The 23,651-nt window shown below is 44.2% G+C and overlaps 1 protein-coding gene across 3 annotated transcripts in view; it reads left to right on the top strand.

Annotated features, from left to right (window-relative positions):
- Positions 1-23,651, top strand: part of zfhx3b (zinc finger homeobox 3b) — a 136,096-nt gene that overhangs the window by 31,788 nt on the left and 80,657 nt on the right. For all 3 annotated transcript variants that reach the window (XM_076109887.1, XM_076109885.1, XM_076109886.1), the window contains exons 2-4: positions 15,075-17,591; positions 17,744-18,323; positions 21,182-21,678. In XM_076109887.1, coding sequence (XP_075966002.1) covers positions 15,111-17,591; positions 17,744-18,323; positions 21,182-21,678 — 3,558 coding nt within the window. In that variant the 5' untranslated portion in view covers positions 15,075-15,110. The remainder of the gene's footprint in view (positions 1-15,074; positions 17,592-17,743; positions 18,324-21,181; positions 21,679-23,651) is intronic.

Here is a 23,651-nt window from a genome sequence, read left to right as displayed (position 1 = left end):
GAGGCTGGGGGTCTTGCGGGGGCCACCTTGTTTTTTGGTCTGACTGTGTCCTGACTTTAGACCTTCCTCTGACCCACCGGTGTTCATTGTGTCAGCAAGATAGGCAGAGCCAGGGAAATGTTAATTCATCTTCACCAAATTACACCGAAATGGTGGAAAATCAATACATCTCTATCAGATATCCTCACTTACAGCTAATGGTTCATATAGATGGCTCATGGGGAAGGGGATTTTGCGCTGCTAAAAAGGTTTGTTTATTTATTACTAATAATATGCAGGTATATGGAAAAGTACTTTCTGTTTGTGACTTTCTGCATGTAGGACTTCCACATAACAAGTGGAACCTCTCGGTGCCGTGTGCGGTGCAGCATTTGTCTGGGCTGGATGCCACGTTGACTAACCTTGTGCCCTGTATAAACAGGGAGAGACGACAGGCAGCACAAGGGAAACAGCCTTTACTCTGGTAGAGGCTGTTTCCCCTACCATCACTTCCTACTTCCACTTAGCTGACAGACAGAATATCTGTCAGGCAGATTTTTCCTGTGCTCTACATACTTTTTTAGTTGTCAGCTGCAGCTTCTCATCAGAAAAAACAACCACGCACTATGCAAGCTGGGTAAACAGTTGATTCTTTAATGCCTATTCCTTCCTCCCCTCATACTGTCTCTTTTCATTCATTGCCTTTGTTTAATTTGCTTATTTCTTCGGTGGAAGTTTGGGCAAAAAGGACGCTTAATTGTTTTTAGCTATTTATAATACATCACATCTCACAGCTATTCTGCCTATAAACATCAAAAACATCTTCCCACTTTACAATGCAGATTTATTTTTCATCACCATCTTTAGCACTTGTTTCCCCCCCCCCCCCCCAATAAATGTGAAGCGTGGCTGTTGAGTGGAGAGGAGTTGAGTTGCTCTCTGTTTGAAGTGGATACTGTAATCCTGTTCAAAGCAGGATTTGAGTCCACCTTTCTTGAGAGTATCTCGTCACGACTGAGCACTGTGTCTAGGAAACCCACTTGTTCCATTACTTTCATTCATACATTCATACAAGTGAACAGTCAACACTGGCCATAGTCAACCTTAACTCGTTTTAAATCCGACCCAAGTCCACAACCTGTGCTGTCTCTCATCATTCTTACCTGTTCAGAAATAATGCAGCTCAAAGCGCTGCCTTGTAATAGAATAAATGATTCTTTGGTGGTGTGAGTTTCTAAGATGATACATGTTAAAGAGAGGCCTGCTTGCAGACTAGTGTGACTCATGAGGAAGGTAGGGGGGGCTGACAGCAGGAGACAAGAGGTAGGTAGTATGTTTTATGAGTCCTCGCCACATACCTGCTTAAAGTGAGGAATGCATGACTGCACCCATGCATCTGCAGGCGTTGTGACTAATTACCGACAATCATAAGGTGATGGGCAGGACAAACAGATGTTCCTGCAAACACACACCTCTCCGTACACCTCAACACACACCATCCGCTTCTTTCAGTTGTTCAAAAACATTTCTTAACCGAGCGATTAAACAAGCACGCTGTCAACATTAAGCAGCTTTCATTAAGACCCTGTACAGCATTTCTGATGCTTCTGCAAAAAGCCCATTGCACTCCATCACCCACCCTCCTCTTACTCTGTCCCAATTAACACTCAGCCCCCATTACATTGATTGGGAGAGGTGTAGTATTGGCTAGGTGGGCCATGAGCACATTGATCACATTGACCCACCATGCGAACCATGAGAAAATGTTGAGCTGCAGATTTCTTACTCCCAACAGTGGATTGAAAACAATTGCCAGTGGACATGAAGCTGTTGTCTACTGTGTGTGTATATATTGGGCCTATTCTCATTTGGGCACGGCTGTGCTGTATTGTGACAGGTTTCAGTACATGCGCTTTCATGTGGTTTTAAGGACCTAATAGGCACACGCCACGCCTAAACTATATTCTTTGGGGGCCCTCGCTATAGAAGTGTTGTTTCCCCCCCCCCCCCCCCCCCACATCTAATCCTGCCTAGCCCCTTGCACGCACATACACCCACTCCCTTAAAGGGCAAACCGCTGCCCCACCTCCTGAAGGTGCACCTGGCATCTGCGAGTCCACTCCAATTACATCTCCCCAATTACAGGTTATGAACCAATTAGTCACCCTCTCGTTTTACACTGCCCCTATCACTCTCCCTCCTCACAGCTCAAATATGGGGGCATCTGTTAGAGATGGGGCAGAGGGTCCTATCATTGACAACATGAGGCAGGTTGCTGGTTTGGGGCATTTGCTGGTCAGTGTATCTCAGAGGAGATTATACACAGCTTTTTTTTCCTTTTCTTTTTTCGGAAGAGATAATGGTTGACGAGTAAATACGTACCTTATCCAGAACAGCTGTATGGAAGCAGTTGCCTCAGCAAAGGCCAACATGCACATACATTGTAAGAAATGCATACGGGGGATTATTTCAACTGTCAACTTGTAATTTGTAGTGGCACTCAACTTGAACTTTCAGGGTGAGCCAGTGGGCCCTGCTCTAATTTTCACCTCCTTGCGAACATGGTTTTTCTGTGTGTATGTGCAAGGAGGTGAGCAGTAGCACAAACGTAGATTAACAAGTTTGCTCATGCTCCCATGAATGACTGGGTATTTACTATTGTTGTCTTATGTTCTCTTATGCTTTGTTTCTGTCTGTGGTGTGTGGTGGATGTTGTTGTGTGTGTGTGTGTGTGTTTTGCAGTGTATATGCCTGTCCTCCCAGCCTTATGGCTTCATTCCCAGTTCTAGTTGGCATGTGTAAAGACTCTTAGCTATGCCCAGTACACTGGCATAGCAGCCTGAGTGGAAACTCACCGCTCCATAGCGAGAATTCATTCACAATATGGCACTGTATCTGGCTGCTATTTTGTCTCACATGGATACATATGACCTTATACCTGTGTGCGTGTGTGTTCACACACAGTGTCAAATATTCCCTCATCGTATGTGGGGATTGAATGGAGCTGTCCAAGGACCCAGGGTTAAGATTCAAAGTGCTTTGTCTGTGATCTCCTAGCTTTCTGTTTCCTTTAGTATTCTGATAGCACTCTTCCCAGAGCTAGATCTTGTTTATCTCATTTGCTGGCATGCTCTTTCAATGTCAAAACAATGTCATCATTAATTAAATTTCCATTAAATGTGCAATTCTGGAGGACCACTAGGAAGTGCTGAATCTATTGCCACTGAGTGAGGTTTATTTCGCTGTTGGGTGAGGAAAAAAAACAACAAATTTTTGTTGTCAGTGCATTGATATTATATGAATATTATGTAAATGATTTTTGCTAATATTGGTATGTAGCCACATGCTTTTTGCATTTTTCTTAATACTCTTCCTGTGATCACTCCTGTCAACTGCCTCCTAAACTATGATGTAGTGTACAGAGGAAAGGAAAACAATGTAGACGATGGTATCCAATTCCAAACAAAGTCTTCACTTAATACAAGCATCCAGCAGATGTCAGTTTCAGGGTCTGATCCACTTTCCAGCATTTAGAATCAGGTTTTCTTCTACTTTACTCACCTCTGCCAAAGATAACCTGAAATCCATGAATGGATTTTTCTGTATTCTGCACAGTACACATAGCAGTTTCTATGCCCTTGACACATGCTCCCTCTGACTGAATCAATGAATGTTATATGTCATAAGTGTAATGCTGTGGTCCTCCTCACATGCCTGAGAGGCATCTGCCATTGACTTGAGCCCCTGATCCTGAAGCTAATTAACTAGCAATGTAAATTACACTTTCCCCATCTCCTTTTCCTTATTTCTCTTCACTGTACTTTTTTTTTCTCTTGTACTCACCCCTCTGCTCCACCTCAGCTCTCCATTGTGACTTTTACATAAGAAGGGCATGACATCTTACCATCCCCATCTGTGAAAGCCCATCACCAAATCCCAAGCAGATGATAATTCTTTATCCTCACCCTTTAGCTCCCTTTGTCTCTTCTCGCTCTGTTTTCATAGAGCTTTTCTTTTTAAGGGCTCTGTCTCTCTGCCTTTGTGTCTTGTGTATCTGTCTGAGGACTCATCCCATACAGATTGGGAATATATTTAATATTCACGTGTAAAGCTCAAGGGCAGACTGATGGAGTGGTGGAAAACTGGTGCTTTGACTAGTTTAATATGCTTACACATGTATGCATCCAAGTCAATCTAAACCTTCACATGCCCATGTATTTAGATGTGTGCCTGTCCTCCGAGGAGTGTGTGGGTTCTCTTGCAGTGTTTGACCTTCAGACCTTGGGCTCACGTGACTGAAATTCCGCTCACACCTACACACACATATATCACATACAGTATGCTCACACAACAAACATGCACTCAGCTACTTTCATCTTCTTGCTCGGAAATAGAACCTACGCTACTTAAATCTGTAATAATACCCACAAGCCCCCACAGCTCACAGATAAGAATACCCAAAGATAAATGGCAGCAAACAACACCCATTTAAATCTCGACTGTTCTTAGGCCGTTGATCCCGTGAGTCCATGTAGCGTGGGTGCTCCACTGCTCCCCTACCAAGCCTCGGTTGTGCTACGCTGTGCTCAGCAGGCTTCCCAGCTGGGGCCCAGATGTGGCAGCCATGTCATGCGGAGCTGGGAGGCAGAAGATAAGAGGCCGATGGTAGGCCCGCTCCTTGGTCTCGGGTCTGTTCCGCAGCGGTTCAACTAGATGTTGCGGTCGGTGCGATCTGAACTTTGACAGCCCATGTCATGCTTAATGCCTCACTTCCCAAATACAGCTCGGTAGGGCTGATTTATATCTACCAGGTGCTAGTGTGCAAGCAGCTCTGGGATGAGAGGAGGCATGTGGCCATTTCATTAAGGCAGATGAACAAGGGCTGCAGTGTGTGTGTGTGTGTGTGTGTGGAGATGAGGGGCAGCAGGCTGGTCTTTCTCAAATATAGCTCCACAGCACTATAGCTGTCAGAACACTCAGACCAGGCTGCTTCGCATTTCTTAAAATATCACACCAGTTTTTTGCCTCTCCCTACCTCTCACTTGTCTGTTTCCTCTGTCTGTTTCCTCCTGCCCATACAGACACGATTTTTGAATGTGTTCCCAGCACATGGGCATCTGTCTCCCCAGATCAAAGTGCTTGGACACTTGTAGACACCACTGTGCCAAGTGTTGGTGCAAGCACTGAGCTGCCAACAGCTTTAATGGTCATATATTTGTTGATTTTCTCTTAGCTGCTGTGCAGTAAAAAACTGGTGCTTTGACTAGTTTAATATGCTTACACATGTATGCATCCAAGTCAAGGCATGCAAGATGCCTTGACTCTGCCCCTCACTCTCCTTCTGTTGGCCATGTTTGCTACCCAAGTGGCATCTCTCTTTGCTACACACGCTCACCTTCTAGCTATACAACTCAGGAATAGGCATTATCTAATAGGGACTGCATGCTTCATTGTTTGCAATTGCATTTTAGAATGGGGTTATTCTGTTTCCGTTTTGTAGTTTGATGGCAGCAGCTTTTTCTCATGTTAGACAGGTCTCCCTGGAGGTCTGTAGCTCAGAACAGAACTTAGATTTAGTGTATGAACACTTATGATTACTACTATGAGGAACTGTTGTCTCTTAGTCTTTTAGTTTTGTTTAATTACCTCTTTATTTCCTGCCAAACTGTAGTGTTTTTTGTCTCTGAACACCGTGGTCGGCTCTGTCAGTGCTCAAGTTAGCTGCAGAAATGCTGTTTGATGTTCTTTGCACACTTCAGAGTCAAGTGCTGAGGTGTCTTTCAGCATTGCCCTACAGGCCACCTTGTTATACACTTAACAAGTTGTTTTCTTTTTTGTTTTTCTTCCCTTTTCCTATGTTGACAGTTCCTCATCACTGCTCTACTCAGAAGGAATGCACTTCACCTTCCAATGTTTGCCTTGGAATCGGTCCTTGTAAACTGTAGGGCAAGCTCTGCTCTCCTATTAAGATGACGATTGCATCAAGATCTGAGTTATGAGTGCTCTGTTTATAAACTACCAGTGTAAAGTTTAGGCATCCTATTGGCATGTAAACTAGGGCTCAGTGGGTTTGTCTTCCTGACGTCACATTATCTTTTCTTTTTATGTTTCAATGAAATACTCTTAAGAGGCTCCAGCAGTATGCAGAGGAATTAAAATACAATTTGATGAGTCTATTTTCCTTCGTTGGGAATGAGACCAATCTGAATGTGATGAATGTCATTCCACCTGTCAGATTCCCTCCTGTTTATTCCCAATGAATGATCATGGTTAGCCACACAGCTCACTGTGGAAGTGACGCATGCTGTGAGTGGAAGCACTAACGGCTGATGTATGTCACTTTGGCTCAAAGATATACATGTATAAGAAGTCAGTGATGTTTATTAAGGTTGGGATCCTTTTGGTATTCAGAACAGGCTTGCGATCACACTCCTTTGTCATTCTCAAACATAAAACTGAGTATTTAGAGTTTTACACTATTGTCTCTCTTTGCTTTGATTTGACTGTCTTTTGACAGCCAGTGTCCGAACATTTTTTGTTCACTTCCTCTTTTAAAACACAGGGCACATTATTCTTTTTAACTTCATGAACTCTCGTAGTTCAGCAGTGGAAGGGGGCAATAGAAAACACTTCTCCCCTGAGGTTTATTGTTTAATACGGGCGCAGTTTTTTCCCAGGATAAGGGCTTCAGCTAAGCAGAGAGGAATTTGGGCCAGGCCTCATAAAAAAAAAAGTATTTGTGTACCAGAAAGATTTTCGCTTTTCCCTTCAAAATCGTTGTCATTAATGACTTTAGCAAATGTGAAGTGGGGAGTGAATGGTTTGGCTGTGCAGGGTCTTCAAAGGAACCCTCTAATTATTTATCCAGGATATCCTACTCTAGAATTAGAGGCCGGGTCACGATTGGCTTTCATGCCTTTTTTCTGCAAAGAAATAATTTCCACAGAATGGTTTCACTGGGACACCAATCCCTGCTCTCTCTCTGTGTGTGTGTGTGTGTGTGTGTGTGTGTGTGGGTGTGGTGGTATATGTGCACATACAAATGTATGTGTATGGGACTGCACCTCTCCTCGGTATGAGGTGAAAGAGATAGTAAGTTTCCATTTTCCACACATAACACAGCATGACTTTCCACATCTCTGCTCTCACCCTGGACAGCTTTCACCCACATTACTCAGGTTTCCTGGTCATTTGGCCTTCACATGGCTTCTAAAAGGGATCTTATCACCCTACTCAGGTTTAGACACTTAACCGAACACTGGGCCTAACCCTGAGGCTGCTGGCACTGCCTCACTGCTGCACTGCTGAGCCTCTGTGTGACTTAACTCATCTCATCATACCACTCCATGCATCTCAGAGGGTGTCCCAGCTTAACCACTTAGCCACATTATAGATTTGCTGTTTTCTGTTAGCGGTATAGTCCAGGCCAGTGGACAATCTTTTCTAAGAAAATACACCATTAATTCATACGTTGGGGTTTTCTAAAACTTTGAGCGTTTTGCTAAAGGAGTGTGTCCCTTTAAGAATGCTCTGCAGTGGATATTTGTCTAATTCCAGGTGCTAGTGAACCCTGTGTTTTACCAGGTGCAGGTCTAGGTCATTACTAAGGTATTTGTTTTCCAGATTACACAGAAAGGCCCAGGATTATAGACATGTTATCCATGTCCCCTATCTGTCTGTCAGGGCATGATCCCTGTCTGGAGCCTGAATCCTTCTCCACTGTATGCTCCTGTCTGCTGTCATGACTGCTAGAGATTCCTTAGACCACATCCCAGAGCTACCATGTTGTTCTTTCCCCTTCTCCCGTCTCCCTGTCAACAGGGGCTTGGTATGCTGATCAGTGTCAGCTATCCTTAATGGAAGTAGAAGTAGCGGTAATGACATCTCCCTGTTTGCCCCAATCCCTGCAATTCCTCGGGGTTTGGATGGCAGTGTAAGGGAGCAGAGCTGAGTGGTGATTGGATTGTGGGGCGTGTTTGTGGTTGGGGAGGGGGGGCTTTAGCCACAGTCATTGGTTGCTGGACAGCTGATGGTCTCTCCAAAACATTTACATAGAGTCCCACAATTGTGATAATAAACCGTTTTATCATTGGGCTCCCAATCAATATTGCGGCTTCTTAAGGTTTAATATTTCAATGGTATTGATCATTTTAACAACTGTGTTTGTGGTTGGCTTGCCTTAACTGCAGCGCTGCGGGAAGTTGTGTATGTGTGTATGTGTGTTTGGCACCATGCAATTTTACCTTTTAGGTAATCGTTTTCTTGACATAAATCAGTTTCCCACCTTCAAAAAGTTGAGTGATTCTATATTTCACATTTTGCTCAGTTTTGCAGTCTTCTGTACAAAGTGTTCTGTCTTTTACTTTTAACAACCTACCCAAATAAGTTGTTGTCATAGGTTCTCTTCACCCCCCCCCCCCCTCTCACCCTCATCCTTCTTACTATAGAACAAATATAATGGAGTGAGTGCAAACAGAAGCTCCAAAAGCACTGGAGTTAGCAGATTTCACTTCCATCCTCTCGAGAACGTCTGCCTTCCACAGATATAAATAGGGGCAGATTTGAAAATTAATTTCCAAATGAAGGTCCTGGGGCTCAAAGACTTTGATCAACACATCTCCCCCTTGTCCCTGACCTTTCGTTGGACATGTGTCTTTAGTTGTCTCACTTTCTCTCTAGCTCTATATCTCAATTTCACTTTTCTCTCTCGCTCTGTATCTTAATCTCACTTCCTCTATCCCTCTATCTTTCCTGTTAATCTGCAAACACTACAGAAACACAGTTATGCATACTTTATATCTACGTACCTCTTTTATGGGATTTCGAAATGTTTCACATCTAGAAATCTTCCCAAGGATCATAATCAGTGTGTTGTTTTCTGATTGATTAGTGCCAGACAGACCAGTGTACAAAGTGTTCTTTTAGCCTTTCTGCATTCCACACTATGGGAAAGTCAGCACTGCATGCAAAAGGATGTGAAAATCCATGTCAGACTGTTGCAAATCATTCAATATCCATGTCTGTTGGTCTGAAATCGAGTGAAATGGGGGATGTGTATCTAAATAATCTGATAAGAATTTGAAAGACACGGATTGAAGTTCTCTGTCTCAGTCTCTCTCTCTGTCTTGCAATTTTACAGAAACCCCACTGTGTACAAGTGCAGACTGTGTGTGCTCTATGCACTGGGTTGCCTGGGGGCGAATGTTAGCTTGTGCCCAATAGCCCCTCTTCTGATTATACATCAATACCTTAATTCCAAGGATAATTAATGCTCTTATAAATTACAAAGCTTTCTAAACAAACCACATGGGACATAACAGGAAAATAATACAGTGCAGTCCATCCGTGTGGTTTGTAAATGAAGAAAGATAGCTTGTGGCTGCCGTAGTAAGAACTTAATTTTATAGTAATTAAAATAGCCCCTACTTTGTTTTATTTTTAATCTGGCATTCCTCAGAAACCTGGTTGTCATTTTCTTTTTAGTATCACTCCTAAAGTTTAACTGCAATGTTTTGGCAAATGTGTTTTTCTTTACAAAAACAGTAATAAAAACTCACAGCATGCATATTTAAATAATATGTATTTCGTCTGCTCACCCTTTATATGTTTCCCTGTACTGAGGTTTGAGTGAAATTATATGAGTCTTCTCATATTCGGAGAGAATGTGAGAACCCCCCCCCCCCATAGAGGTTGCTAATTGGCGGGAGACTGGGAGCTTCCTGCTGTGTGTTCGCTGCTTCCCTTTGCTTTGCCACCCCACCAGGTCTTTCACCAACACTCTGCAGAACCCAGTAATTAACCCACAGCTAATTAACTACTTCTAATTACACCAGCACGCTGTTTCTATCACACCCTCCAAAACACTCTAGTGCCACGTGTAAATTCCCTCTTGAGGGTTTTGGAAGTTAGCTGAGCTCCAATCAGATCACCTAATCAGACTGCCCTGTGTATGAGTACCGTATAGTTCTGCACTGCGATTTCGCTGCTGCTCTGCCTTAAATCACTTTGCTTCCGTTCTGCAATATGGAATGGATTAGCAGAATTTGATGGTGTTGCGTAAAGGGTAAAATCATTTTCAAGGTTCTATTCCAGGTCTATTAACAAAGGAGGCAATTGATACTACAAACAAATCAATTTTTCCTTTTTCTGGCCAGTGTTACTAGTGCAAAATGGTTACTAAAATCAAATGCTGTGAAACTAAAACAATCAGCGCATTGCCTCCTGGGTATTTGAGTTGCTCATATTGTAATCAGCAAGGATTATTTTAGCTGTAAGTGATAAATTTGTTCCAACTAACGCATACAGTGCACATGCAAGACAATATTAGTAAAATCTGTGAACTGCAGTCTTTGTCTCTAGCACATAATGCTTCTAGGTTTTCACTGGCTGTACCATGACAGAAGCTGCAGGCCTCAGTTCTGCTATCTCTGAGAAAAACTCCCAGACATGCTGGTGGCCTGCCCCCTCTACTCACACACACTCATGTAAACACACAGCTCTGTTCTTCCCAGCCTCAGACTCAACACAGCCATGGCTATTTCTGTTCCACAGACTGATAGCTCCTACTGAAGATCATTGATTTTACGGGAAGCCCTGTTTACAGGCTGAGTGCCATCGACCTGAGGTGACTTTTTGCCTCCTGCAGTTGGAGCAATACGGGAGCAGCCTTATGTCTGCATTAGCAGAATAACAGACAGAATATTTACGGCACACAATAAACAACAATGCTGCACATGGTTAATTGTCTGATTTACAGCGTTGGAGATCAAAGAGAACAAGAACTCCATGTACCTAATATCATTATAATGGTGTGTTGTCTGTAGCAGTGGTTGACAAACTTTTTTAGCTCACAACTCCATGATGAAGTTAATGAAAGATGCATTTTCCCTTTCAGACTACTTGAATTGTTTTCACTGCTTATTTCATAAACAGTTTTAATAAAGTAAATATTTGATTAATAATCATAATTTTAATGACAATAAGTGTATTTTATAATTTCCTGCTTTTATTTATTTTGATTTTGTAAAGTAAATCATCTTGTGACAGCAGTCTGCCTGTTTACGAACACACTTGCACACTCATATGTTAGCATAGTAATCCCTTAGCTGAGTATCAGGTTACTGTTTTGGTATAGGCTAGCGGGCTGCAGTCAGTTGTGGCAGAGAATAGAGTCGATACAATAGAGAACAAAGAAGAGAAAGTCAAAAAGAGACCCTTGCGGTCCAGTGTCGGAAATTGCCTCACTATAAGAGCACAGTATTAATAAAACCAGAATTTACTAAGCCATGTTTGGAATTGAAATAGACTTATGTTTAAGAGTGCAATGCATGCGCGCCTTTATTGGTGATTAATTGGCACAAACCTAGGAGATAAACCCGCCTCACTCTGCCTGAGGACTACAATGGTTCCCCTATCAATGAGCATGTCCCTAGTGCAACATCAAAGGCCTTCCCCTGCTTTATCAATAAGAACCCTTCCTTCCCACATCTTCCTGTAACTTGCTTAGCGTTCACGCCATTGATTTTCCAATAAGCGCCCCTTACCCTGCGGTGGCTGGCCAAGCTCTGTGATGGCTCGGAGACCAGACACAGACAGGCAACATCACTGAGGGACAATTGAAAATCACATCTGGTGCAATGTTAGGGGTCCTCTGTATTAGGGAACTGTGTTTTCCCATTTCAAAAAGGTGTTCCCTATCTGCTGACGTGTATGCGAATACGAGTAAGGGTCAAGGCTGCATCATACAGTATTCACAGCTTGGGTTGAGTCAAAGCTATTTCCCTCAGGAAACCCTGGAGAGCAGGGTCCTCTGGAGGCAAGGCCAGGCCTCCAGGCAGGTGATCAGGCATGCTTATAATCAGATGGTTTCTTAGCCTTTAATTCCTCCCTCAGTTGGCCGGTAAATCCCAACTAATGAAAGGACCCATAACTTATAACTTATCTCATTTTCCTTCCCTACCAAATGACATCCAGACCCACTCTCTGACAGTATTCATTAGGACTGAGGCCTTTTCGCAAGATTAAACCTTATCTGCTTTGTTAGGGTGGTGGGAGGAGGTGGAGTATGACTTTTTTTGTTGTTTTGTCAAAGTAGAGATAAAGAAAGAGCAGGGGGGACCCTGGCATAATGCCTTTGAAGACAGGTGGCAGCAGGAGTGTGAGTTCTACCGTCAGGATCTGTGCGTCGGCATGCTCTCCCTCAGATCAGCTCAGGAATCCAGCCTTTTCTTCCCTCTGATTATCTTGTATTCTCAGCTAAGGCTTGTTTTGGCTGCATACAGCCTGCTTATTGTCAACTCAGTGGGCCCACATTCAAAATTACGATACAACACAAGGGCAGAGGCCATGGCAGGATCACTTGTTTTGTGCAATCAGCACCAGTGCCAGTATGCAAAAGAAACTTACAACTTTCTTACAGTAACGTATTACAGTATATAACCTTGCATAATACCACTCAGCAATAGTCACCTTTACTGGGCTGCTCCATCATTCTGATTTGTGGTTATTAACACAGTCAGCACACAGAGACACCGACCTTCTCCACTTCCCCTCTTCTTCGACCGCGTCTCTTTGTCTGTCTCCCTGACTTGTTTAGTGCCTCCCAGAGATTAAAGCTTTTCCTGCTTTAAACAGGTGTCACTGAGCCAGGCAGACCTCCGAGAGACAAACAGCGTTATATCAGTTGGCCCATCTGCGACTTGCCGACTCCAGACAATCCCATTGCTCATCAGTAACCACTGCAGGTTATTGAATTACACCATCTTGATTTTAAAGGGCAATCCTGTTTTCTGCAAGCAGTGGACACACCAAGCTGGCTCAGAGCTCCAGCACTGATCAAGAGTCATCGTGTTATCCTGTCTACTGCTAATTGCTTCAGGTATCTTACAGCAGTAATAGGAATGGATGGGAACATACACTTAGTACAGTACACTGTATCCACTGTGTTCAGACTCAAGACTATGCAAAGTTGAGAGTAGAGAACTTTAGAGGTCATTGTGAACGAACAATCTTAACTAGTAGTTGTGCATGTGGGCTCAGTGTTCCCAGGCTTGGTCGAGACAGGCAGTGGAATCTGGAGGAGGGGCTGATGGAATAGATTACAGGAACAAGGTGTGAAACACTCCATTCTCAGACAGGACACATGGAGACTTTTTCCAATGTGGCAGTCCTTTTAGACAACTCACATTTTCTGCTTTTTTCCCATTTCATTTTGCAGTTTATCCAGATGCTTTTACTTTGAAGAATCAGTCTGCTTGACATGTGGCACATTTTTTTTCTTGCATTACTCTCGTTGCCCTCAGTCTATTTGTGTGAAATGGCTGTTGAGCTCATAGCCTCTTATTAATGGAGCAGATAATAAATACAGACCAGTAGGGCTAGTATCCCCTCACTCAACATGGCAGCCGTCTCTAAATCATGTCTGGCTGTATAAAGCAATCTTGTTAATAAGCCAGCCGGTCTAATATCTTTCATTTTGTATGCAAAGCAAGGTAAGGGTCATCAGGGTTGGCTTCTGTGGTGTGTAAACAAAACAATCAGGTGGACCATACTGACAGAAAATGTCCCCGGGTATTTATGACAATAACATCTACATCATCTTTGCAGTCACATTATGAATTTAACGAACGCCATAGCTTTATCATTATATTGCCTCTTTCATTATTGTTACTTTGCCGGCAATATGCTCATCTGGCCTGCTATTGTTCATTCTGATCTTTAAAATGGAAGTCCATTATTTTCTAAGTTTAAGTGCTTATAGACTGGGGAGGTCTCAGGTATGTTGTGTGGGAAGCAAGCTTCATCAGACATTCATGAAAAGGCAGACAGACATTATCAATCTCTCCTCTCCCTCAGTGCTTAATATGTTAGGGTGTGGGGGTAGACTCCATTCTGATCACAGCTGAAATTTGCATCTCTAAGTAAATAAGTAAATAAATCAAGCGCAAGCAGTGAATGTGCTAATCAACCGGGACATGGCAGTGAGCTTGGTGCCGGGAAACTTTGCTCATGTAATATTCAGTACTGTTGGGTTAAAGGGCAGCCCAGAGTTATTGGTTTCAGCCCGATTGCCCCCTTTAATCAATGTTGGCTGCATCCCTTTAATAAAATTATTAGCTCAGCAGTATCTTGGGCTATCATTTTATCTCTTCTGCGCTCTAAATTGCAGCCCGTGTTGGGCCTCTCAGATGCTCTGGGCATGGCCAGCTCCCGAAAGCTCAGCTCCCATTTATTATTTTAGAGGCATTGGATGGCTGGAGTGTTTGAAACCAGGGTGTAGAGGTAACCAGAGTGTAGAGGTTATTGGATGCAAGATCTAAACACAGCTGCAGTGAAGTCCTAACCCAGCTAATGTATTTTGGGTTCATAGAAAAAAAAAATCCTTTTATTGCTCTTGTTAAAGTTCATACACATCTATATCAATAGTGCAAATGTATTATATTCGTCTTATATGCACTGACACAACTTGAAGATGGAATGATAGTGGTGATACTTTCCTTTTTTGAATGCAGTTTTCCCTTTTTCCAGTTATGTAAATGCAAATGGACTGATGGGTGGCTTCTCAGTGTCTAATTATCTCACAAGGAATCCATTTGATCCATTTAGTTAGCCTGTTTCTCCTTTTTTCTGACTGCAAGTTAATTAAAAACGGATGTAGGATTTGCAGAATATAAGATTAGGGGTGTTGTTTGGAAGGTGAAGATAAAAGATGGTACCTTCCTGATATGGCAGGAAGATGAATCATGGACGGCGTATTAGTGCATGTCTCAGGTATTGTGTTAAAGTACCTAATCTAGCGTAATGAGCATGGTGTCATCTTTCCAATTATATCTCAGACTTTTGTCTCTCACCCAATGCAATATACATTTGATTTTCTTCTTAAAAGGTTCCTATACATAGTGTCTCTTTCATATTTTCTGTATCTGATCTTTTCTGAATAGGCATAGTTATATTTTGGAAAATATAGACATTTATGTTTTCAACATTGACATGGTAATTGACAAGTTGTGTGTGCTTATGTCTATGTGTCTATGTTTACATTTAACACCCAACAGACAACAGTAACCTCTTATACCACCCAATTTGTGTTTCTGCAGGCCTGGATGCAATGAACGCCTCATGTAGGCATCAGCATGGACAGCTGTGAGTCTCCTGTGGTTTCTGGGACAGACGATGGGCTCGGCTCCTCCCAGCAGCAGCAACCACCACAGCCCTGGAACGATCACTCTAGCTCACAGGTCCCTTGCACCAACCAGGCACCGTCCTTGGACCCCCTGTCTCTCTCTGCTCCCTACCCTTCTCAACCCCAAAACCCTAGTGCACCTCATGACGGGGTGAGAGAACTGCAGTCCCAGCAGCAGCAGCCAAAACGAACATCACCCCAGGCCCACCGTGATAGCTCTGCCACAGGCGAGCTGCATCCCAGAAGAGAAGGTCTTGAGGAAGAAGAGCAAGAGGGAGTAAGCTGTGGAGAAGAGGAAGAATCTGAGGACTTAGATGAAATGGAGATTGACAGCTGTTTCCCAAGTCTTCAACCCTTCCCTGGGGTGCCAATGGCTTCAGTGGGAGGGGGCATGCCCACTCTTTTGCGACATCAGCCCACACGCCAGCAGGGAGCACCTGAGAGTGGAAGTGAGGAAGGAGAGGAGGAAGAGGAAGAGGAGAGTAGTGATGTGGAGAACCTGGCTGGAGAGATAGTCTACCAGCCTGATGGCTCGGCCTATATCGTAGAGAGCCTCAGTCAGTTGATCCAAAGTGGTGGGGGCATGGTACCCGGCCAGCTTTCCACAAACTCTCTCATTAGTGGGGGAATACCGGGGGAACCTGCTGGGACATCATCCTCAGTCTACCCGCACATCATCAACACGTTCCACATAGCCTCGTCCTTCAGGAAGTGGTTTGGCAATTCAGACCAAGGTTTCCCCAATACCTCAACCATGGCAGGCCTCAGCCCTGTCCTGCACAGTTACCGTGTCTTCGATGTGCGGCACAAAAGCAACAAGGATTACCTGAACAGCGATGGGTCTGCCAAGAAGTCCTGTGTATCCAAAGATGTTCCCAACAACGTGGATTTCTCCAAATTTGATGGGCTAGCTCTATATGGCACGGGTAAGCCCATTCTCATGTGTTTCATCTGCAAGCTGTCCTTTGGCTATGTGCGTTCCTTTGCAACTCATGCCGTCCATGATCACCGCATGACACTGTGTGAGGACGAGCGGCAGTTGCTAGGGGACAAACAGGCATCTGCCATCATCCAGGGCATTGGGAAGGACAAAGAACCCCTCATCAGTTTCCTGGAACCAAAAAATAAGAGCACTCCTCTGCCACCTACCCTGCTCCCCATTAACTCTGGCCAGAGCTTCTATGGCACATTTAGTGGCGTCCATCTGGAGCCTGGAAGCAGCAGCAGGGGCAGCGAAAGCCTCCTCAACAAAGACTCTGACTCTGGCCTCCACCAACAGCAGCAGCAACAAACCCCGCTAAGCTCAGTCCTCTCTATTGGAGGGCTGAGCATTCCCAAAGCATCCACTCTTACCTCATCCCCAGGTTCTGCCAAAGACTCCAGTGCCCTGCCCAAACAGGGAGGGAGAACAGAGGAGCCTGCTGGGAAAGAGTTGACATGCAAGGGAGAGGATGGGGACACTGACGAACATGAAAACAAGGCGCACCTATCAGGCCAGATGGGGGGCTCAGAAGAAGAAGAGGAACTGTTATTAGGGGAGGAGGAAGACGAGGTGGAGGCAGGAAGCTCTGCAGTGGCCTGTGGTAGTAACAGTAGCAGCGGCAGGGGTGAAGCGGGGGAACCAGCTGTCACAAACCAAAGCATTTCCAAATCTCCTTTATTAATGCCTAGTAGCGCTCTCCAGCCTTCTGCCTGCACCTCTGCGGCCAGTAACACACTCAACAGCAAAGACCCTGCTTCCAATTTCTCTTCTGTCAAGAAAGAGGGTTCAGCTGCGGATGGTGGGGAGAGGACCTCAGAGCTCCCTCTGAGCTTTAACTGCCAGGGGCCCACAGTTCCCACGGCAATGGCGGCAGCTGCTGTCAGAAGGAGCGAGGATGACACTGCTGGCACTTCCTCCTCACCTCTTTCCTCCAATGCTGCTGCTGATGAAAGTGCCAATCGAGATAGTGCCACAGCTCCAGAACCAAATGATTGCCCGGCAGAGGGAGAGGAGGAAAATGGAGCCCTTTTGCACCATCACCACATGCACCACCATCATCATCACCCCCACCCTTCATCTCACGGCCACTCCCACCTCTTCCCAGGGGGTTCCTGTGATTTTACGGGGATGGGCGAGTGTTCACAAACCCATGGGCCTGGTGGCAGCGGAGGAAGTGGGGTAGAATGCCCTAAATGTGACACCGTTCTGGGTTCCTCACGCTCCTTGGGTGGTCACATGACCATGATGCATTCACGCAACTCATGCAAGACACTCAAGTGTCCGAAATGCAACTGGCATTACAAGTACCAGCAGACGTTGGAGGCCCACATGAAAGAGAAGCACCCAGACTCTGGAGGCACCTGTTCGTACTGCACCAGTGGACAGAGCCACCCTCGTCTGGCTCGTGGAGAAAGCTATACCTGTGGATACAAGCCCTTCCGGTGTGAGGTATGTAGCAAAAAAATGTGGTGATGCGCCATTTTTTTTGTGTTGTGTTGTTGGGCCATTTAGGCTTTTGTAAGATGAAGTGATATTGTAAAGTAACATACAGTACATATAGCTTTAATGCAGTTCATGAGCAAATTGTCTTCATATTTTAGGTGTGTAACTACTCGACCACCACAAAGGGCAACCTTAGCATCCACATGCAGTCGGACAAGCACCTGAACAACATGCAGACGCTGCAGAATGGAGGCACCATTTGCTCTGCGCAGGAACAGGTGTTTGGACATACCCCAGGAGTAGTGGTGGCTGTCCCTTCAGTGACCCAGGCCAGTAGCCATCACCCTCCCCACCACCATCCTACACAGTCCTCCACCCATATGGCTGGACCGTGTGGGGCCCCCTCCCCAACCAAGCCTAAGAGCAAACCTACTTGGCGGTGTGAGGTATGTGACTATGAGACCAATGTGGCACGGAACCTGCGTATCCACATGACCAGTGAGAAGCACATGCACAACATGATGCTACTCCAGCAGAACGTGACTCAGATGCAGCATGGCCGGCTTGGCTTGGGAGCCATGCCTTCTCCCTCTGAGGCTGAGCTTTACCAATATTACCTGACCCAGAACATGAGCCTTCCACCAGGCCTCAAGATAGACCCAGCTGGAGCCGAGGCTCAGTTCCTGATGGGGAGCTTTCACCTGGATCCCAACATGGCCGCCCTGGCCCCTGCACTTGGTGAGCCCCATTTTGCCTCTCTTGCTCTCAGAAATGCCCCTATTTGCCACAAAATCACCAAGTTCAGTTCAGAGATCTTTATTCCTAATTCATCACGTTACTGAAACACAGAACATTAATGTCATTCACACAAAATGATGAGCAGGAATATAAACATATTGCCCGTCTCCATTGCTACATATACTAGGGAATTTATCACCACTTTTTACTTTTGGCCTGCCTTTCTTTCTCATGCCCTGAGGTATGCCTGCCCTAGTGAACTTGACACAATTCTCACATTTTACAAGCAGAAGGTTACTCAAGTAAAGAGGAAGAGGTGAAAGAAAGATAACAGCAGGGAGCTTACCCCAGACCCTCTCCATATTTCCTCACTGATAGTGTACATGAAAATAGTCCTCACGAGAGTAGGCCTATGCTCAACACCATCTCACATCCATAGAAAAACCTTCTTGTGCACAAGACCAGTATACCAGTTACTTTCATCTACAAATAAACTAGCTGTACATGTAGCTATACTTGTGATAAGTAACACAGAGAAGCCCAACTTTGTTTTTCCTTAACAAGACCTCTAAGTGACACTGTATCAATTTGATTGTGACATAATTTTAAAGTTCAATCTATGATACCCACTTTTGCTCAAAAAAGGTGAGTTTTGGGGCAAAACCTATATTTTCCCCTCTCCCTGCCCTTCCCCTCAGGCAGCCAGCCTCAGCTTTTTGTCATTATTCCGAAACTGTTGCTAAACTTCACCACTGGAGTCCTCCACTTTTCCAACTTTGTAATTGCAGCTATAAATTTTATCTTGGTCAAAGAAGGGAGGTTAGAGGGCTCAGCATGGGTAATTCAGCAGCATAGCAGAGTGTTTGGCAGACCAGTTACAACCCCACAGTTTGTACAGACTTGTCTACAACTGTTGCCAGTTCAAAGACACAAACAATAATTGATTGCTGTGACTAATTCTTTTCCCCCTCTTCTGCCATCTGGTTCATTTTCTTGTGAGGTCTAATAAGCATGTTACAAGGGAGGCAATGATGACACAGTCTGGGCCCATAAACGACAGTGGTGTCATCGTCGATCACACTTTAAGAAGCTCTTCAAATTGTCGTACACAAACACTCTGATATTAAATCTACAGTATGATACATAAGGCTCAGTAAACCCTTTTGAAAGATTCTGCAATCACAAGGAGATCTCAGACCAGTTGGCTAAAGTTAGAGGTGCTCTTTCATGCTCTCACTGTGGATTTCTGACTTTTGCGTGTATTGCTGAAGAGATAGATAACAAATGTTAACCTCACATGATCTCAGCCTCCTGGTAATCCTCGTCCCAAGACTCAGCTTCTGTAGTAATAGGAAGATATGAGATGGAGTGCAAGAGAGTAAAAGTGAAGGGAGGTGGATGGGACTTCTAGCTGTTTGTGCTGGAAATTGTTGTCTAATGTAGACTGTGAAACAGCACAAAAAGACAAGTCACACATCTACTCACATTAAAACATCGTAATAGGTTCAGATTTGTTTAAGGTTTACATTCCTAGCACTAGCAATCGTATACATATCATTCATATACATCTACAGTATTGTGGTTTCAATATAAAAAAGAAAATAGAAGCAAAGCTACAAATCAAGCTCTTGGTTCTACTGGTCTACAACACAAATTTAGTGAGGAACATGATCCAGGTCTGTCGTAAATCATTGAATCTGCATAGTAATGGGGCATGAGAGCCAGGTAGAAATGAGAGGTGCAAGGTGCAGGAAAAGACAGGACAGGGAAAGCAACTGGGCATGTGTGTACCTCTGTGCGTATGTAAGCGAGAGAGAGTTTAAGAAGCCATGACTGGGGAGCTGGGTCTGTGAGTGATTTTAGAGGGCTTCTCAAAGGTCTCCCTCTCCTATAAAAATTCAGGTAATGGAGAAAAGTCCAAGAGCAGGCTGCATACTGCAGCAATAAATAAAAAGGAGCTGCTGGAATTAATTTAGTGTAAAGCCAGGCAGGGTCAAGCCTGCATGCTCAGGCTGGGCAGTGAAAGATTAAAGATCAGCAAGCAAAGGCAAAAACTCTGGTTGCTCTTACCTCATATTTTTAGAATTCATTTTTTAAGTCAGCCTTCCCAGACTGTGTAGACATCAGTTCTGTGGTTGGTGTCATAGGATATGTGCTTGCCTTTTTTTTTTCCCCCTCTTCATCGTTTAGACTCAGTACCAAGCAGAATTTATCTGTTAGATGTACATATTGATTTAGAGGCAATCCGGAAGATAAGAAGCAAAAGAATTCTAGCAGAGAAGGATTTTTTTTATATTATTATTCAGTGAACAAGGGCGATGGATTTGATTTACAGTAATGTGTGCTTGGGAACTCCTTAGTTCTTCAGTAATGATAAAATAACTTGCTTTTTCTGTGGCGCTCATGGCCTCTTGAGTTGATTTAGAGGCAGGCCATGAAAGTGCACCTGCCCAGACAGGGCAATGCGTACGTTCATTATCTGGCAGTTTGAGGTTTTCGTCTTTGGGCTTTGGAAAAGTCCAGGCTTTGTTTTTTTCTCAATTCAAAGCAAGGATAGCTATAAATACATACATGCACATTATCCCCCATGCAATATCATACCGACCAACAGAGTGTGGTTTTTCAAAGTTTCAGAGATGTTATTAATTATGAGAGTGGCACAAGCTATGACTTCCTTTGTAGAATTTAAGTAAATGAATGAGAGAAAAAGTGATCTTTATAAACAGAACTCTGATTTAGACTGTAAGCTTTGAATATGTCTAACACAATTATAAGTGAATGTATGCAGCCATCTAAATACCTTTCTTTCCTCTTTTCCTCTTTTTTTTGTCTCTCTTTGTGTTCCATGTGCATTGTAGTAGGTGGGGAGATCCCTATGGACGTGCGGCTGGGCGGTGGGCAGTTGGTGTCCGAAGAACTGATGACCCTAGGAGAAAGTCTATCACAAACCAGCGACCCCTCCCTCAAGCTCTTTCAGTGCGCTGTATGCAACCGCTTCACCACTGACAACCTGGATGTGCTTGGCATGCATATGGGAGCTGAACGCAGCCTACCGGAGGAGGAGTGGCACGCTGTGGTGGGCGACTCTCACCAGTGCAAGTTGTGCCACTACACCACACAGCTTAAGGCCAACTTCCAGCTACACTGCAAGACAGACAAGCATGTGCAAAAGTACCAGCTTGTGGCCCACATCAAAGAAGGGGGCAAAGGCAATGAATGGCGCCTGAAATGTGTGGCCATAGGCAACCCGGTGCACCTGAAGTGCAATGCCTGCGACTACTACACTAACAGCCTGGAGAAGCTGAGGATGCACACTGTCAATACCCGCCATGAGGCAAGCCTCAAACTCTACAAGGTTAGTGGTCCTCAAGCTCCTTTCTCACACCCACCACTCAACTGACAACGACAATTTTCATAATATTGCCAGGAGAAGTAGTGTTCGTGTCATATTTGGGAGGATTTATTATCCTATTCAACTTTGATAAGTTTTACACAAATGGCAAAATGTGTCCTTAATCCTCTGCCTGCTAATTTGATATGCCTCCGCAAAACACGTTAATGTTCTAGTAATAGTAGGCCAGACCACTAACTAGTCACGCTCCCAGTGCAGGAATGATAGCTTTGTTATGTAACTCTTGCCTTCCAAGTACTCATATAGAGGCAGGGTCACAGTGCTGCCATGAGTAGAACATGGCAGGTGAAGCTGGTTTGGAGGCTTAGGGGTGAATCAGTAGGAGACGAATGAAGAAGTGTGAGGAGACAGAGGTTTGGTGCTAATACTCCTCGGAGCGGGAAAGGCTGAATCGTTCTCGACAGCCGTATTGATTTTTGCTGGACTTGGAGCTTCACCTTCTCCTCTAATCATTCCATAATAGCCAATGGATGAACACTCTCCGAACAAATGGCCATAAATCTAACAGGCCTGATTCCACTTAGGTACCTATCCTGTGTGTCTGCGGCTTTGGCCACTCTGCGCTTAACCCAAACTGGCATAGCTGCACATGCACACACACATACAACACATACAACAAAACACTTACAAACAGTGACAGCATACACTCCGTGTCTGTAGGCCTACACTACATACACATCAACACAATCTAACATACAACACTGTAATGTGCACTGTCTCCTAGTAGATTTGACCTTTTTTAGTAATAAGTCCGCTCCATTATCATGTGTTTGACACTTAAAAAGTAAACAGGAAAAGTATTTAAACAGTGCTTGACACTTTTTTGGTATCTTAGTATGTTATAGTATGATGTCTTTTGGAAAGGAGCCACTAAAAGGCATGTGAAAAATGTGCTGGTTCAAGCGTGATGTTTTTAATCACATTAAAAACTAAGGGGAAGTGGTCCATTTAAAAATGAATCTGAATTCCATTCAAAAAGGGTGTCTATTTGAAAATCATGCAGGATTATGAGCGGATCCTCAGAACCACTGGCATAACAGACATGTGTCCTGTCCACAAAGCCTTGGTACTGGAATCACAGTAAGAGAGAAAGTGTTAAAGGGGAAGGTGTGATGTAGGGCTCCTAGTACAGAGGTTAAAGGAGCCAGGGGACACAGAGGGTGTTGAGTGGAGACTATGCGGTTTGCACCATACTAAGCGGGGGCACTGCAGGAACATTTCCAAATGCACAGGGAATTTATAGATGTATAGAAATGCAAATATGCAACATAATCTGCGAATGTGTTGAGTCAGCTGTGAGACAGCAGAAAAGCATAGGCTGTTATCCTTGTGTTTCTTTCCAACCCATGGTCATCCTCTCCTGGCCCTCGCTGCTGGACTTACTGGCCCACATTCCAATGACAGTATCACATTAGACCAAAATAGGCAGGCTCTGGCATACTCTCCCTCTCTCTCTCTCTCTCTCTCTCTCTCTCTCTCTTTCTCTCTTCCTCACACCTTTTGGAGAGAGAGACATTTTTTTTGTCTCTCAGAATTTTATATTACATTATGCTTTCCACTTTGCTGTAAGCCCGGAAGGCAGAAGAGAAATATTTCTTTTTTCCTTTCGTCTCTTTTTTCGCACAAGTTTTTAAGAGAGAAGAGACATATGTCATACTGCAGCTCAGACTGTGGGGGATTAAATATGTACAACACATCCAGGCATGATCATTTTTTATGACTTAAGCCTCTTAAGATGGCTCCATATTTCTTAAAACCAATTGATCTTCTGAGTAAGAGTGTGTGGATTTGTCCAGAAATTACCTGCTCTCCCAACCCGAGAATACTGTGGTCCTCATAAACTCTCCTTCCAGACACTACTCAAAAACAGTTCAGTAGTTGACAGGAATTATTACAATATTTTATGACTCACAAAT

Source organism: Anarhichas minor, unplaced genomic scaffold (genome assembly GCF_050575085.1).
Source record: "Anarhichas minor isolate MPS153535 unplaced genomic scaffold, ASM5057508v1 ptg000042l, whole genome shotgun sequence".
Taxonomy (NCBI): Eukaryota; Metazoa; Chordata; class Actinopteri; order Perciformes; family Anarhichadidae; genus Anarhichas; species Anarhichas minor.
The sequence above is the reverse complement of the archived record's forward strand: the minus strand, read 5'-3'. Positions and strand labels throughout refer to the sequence as shown.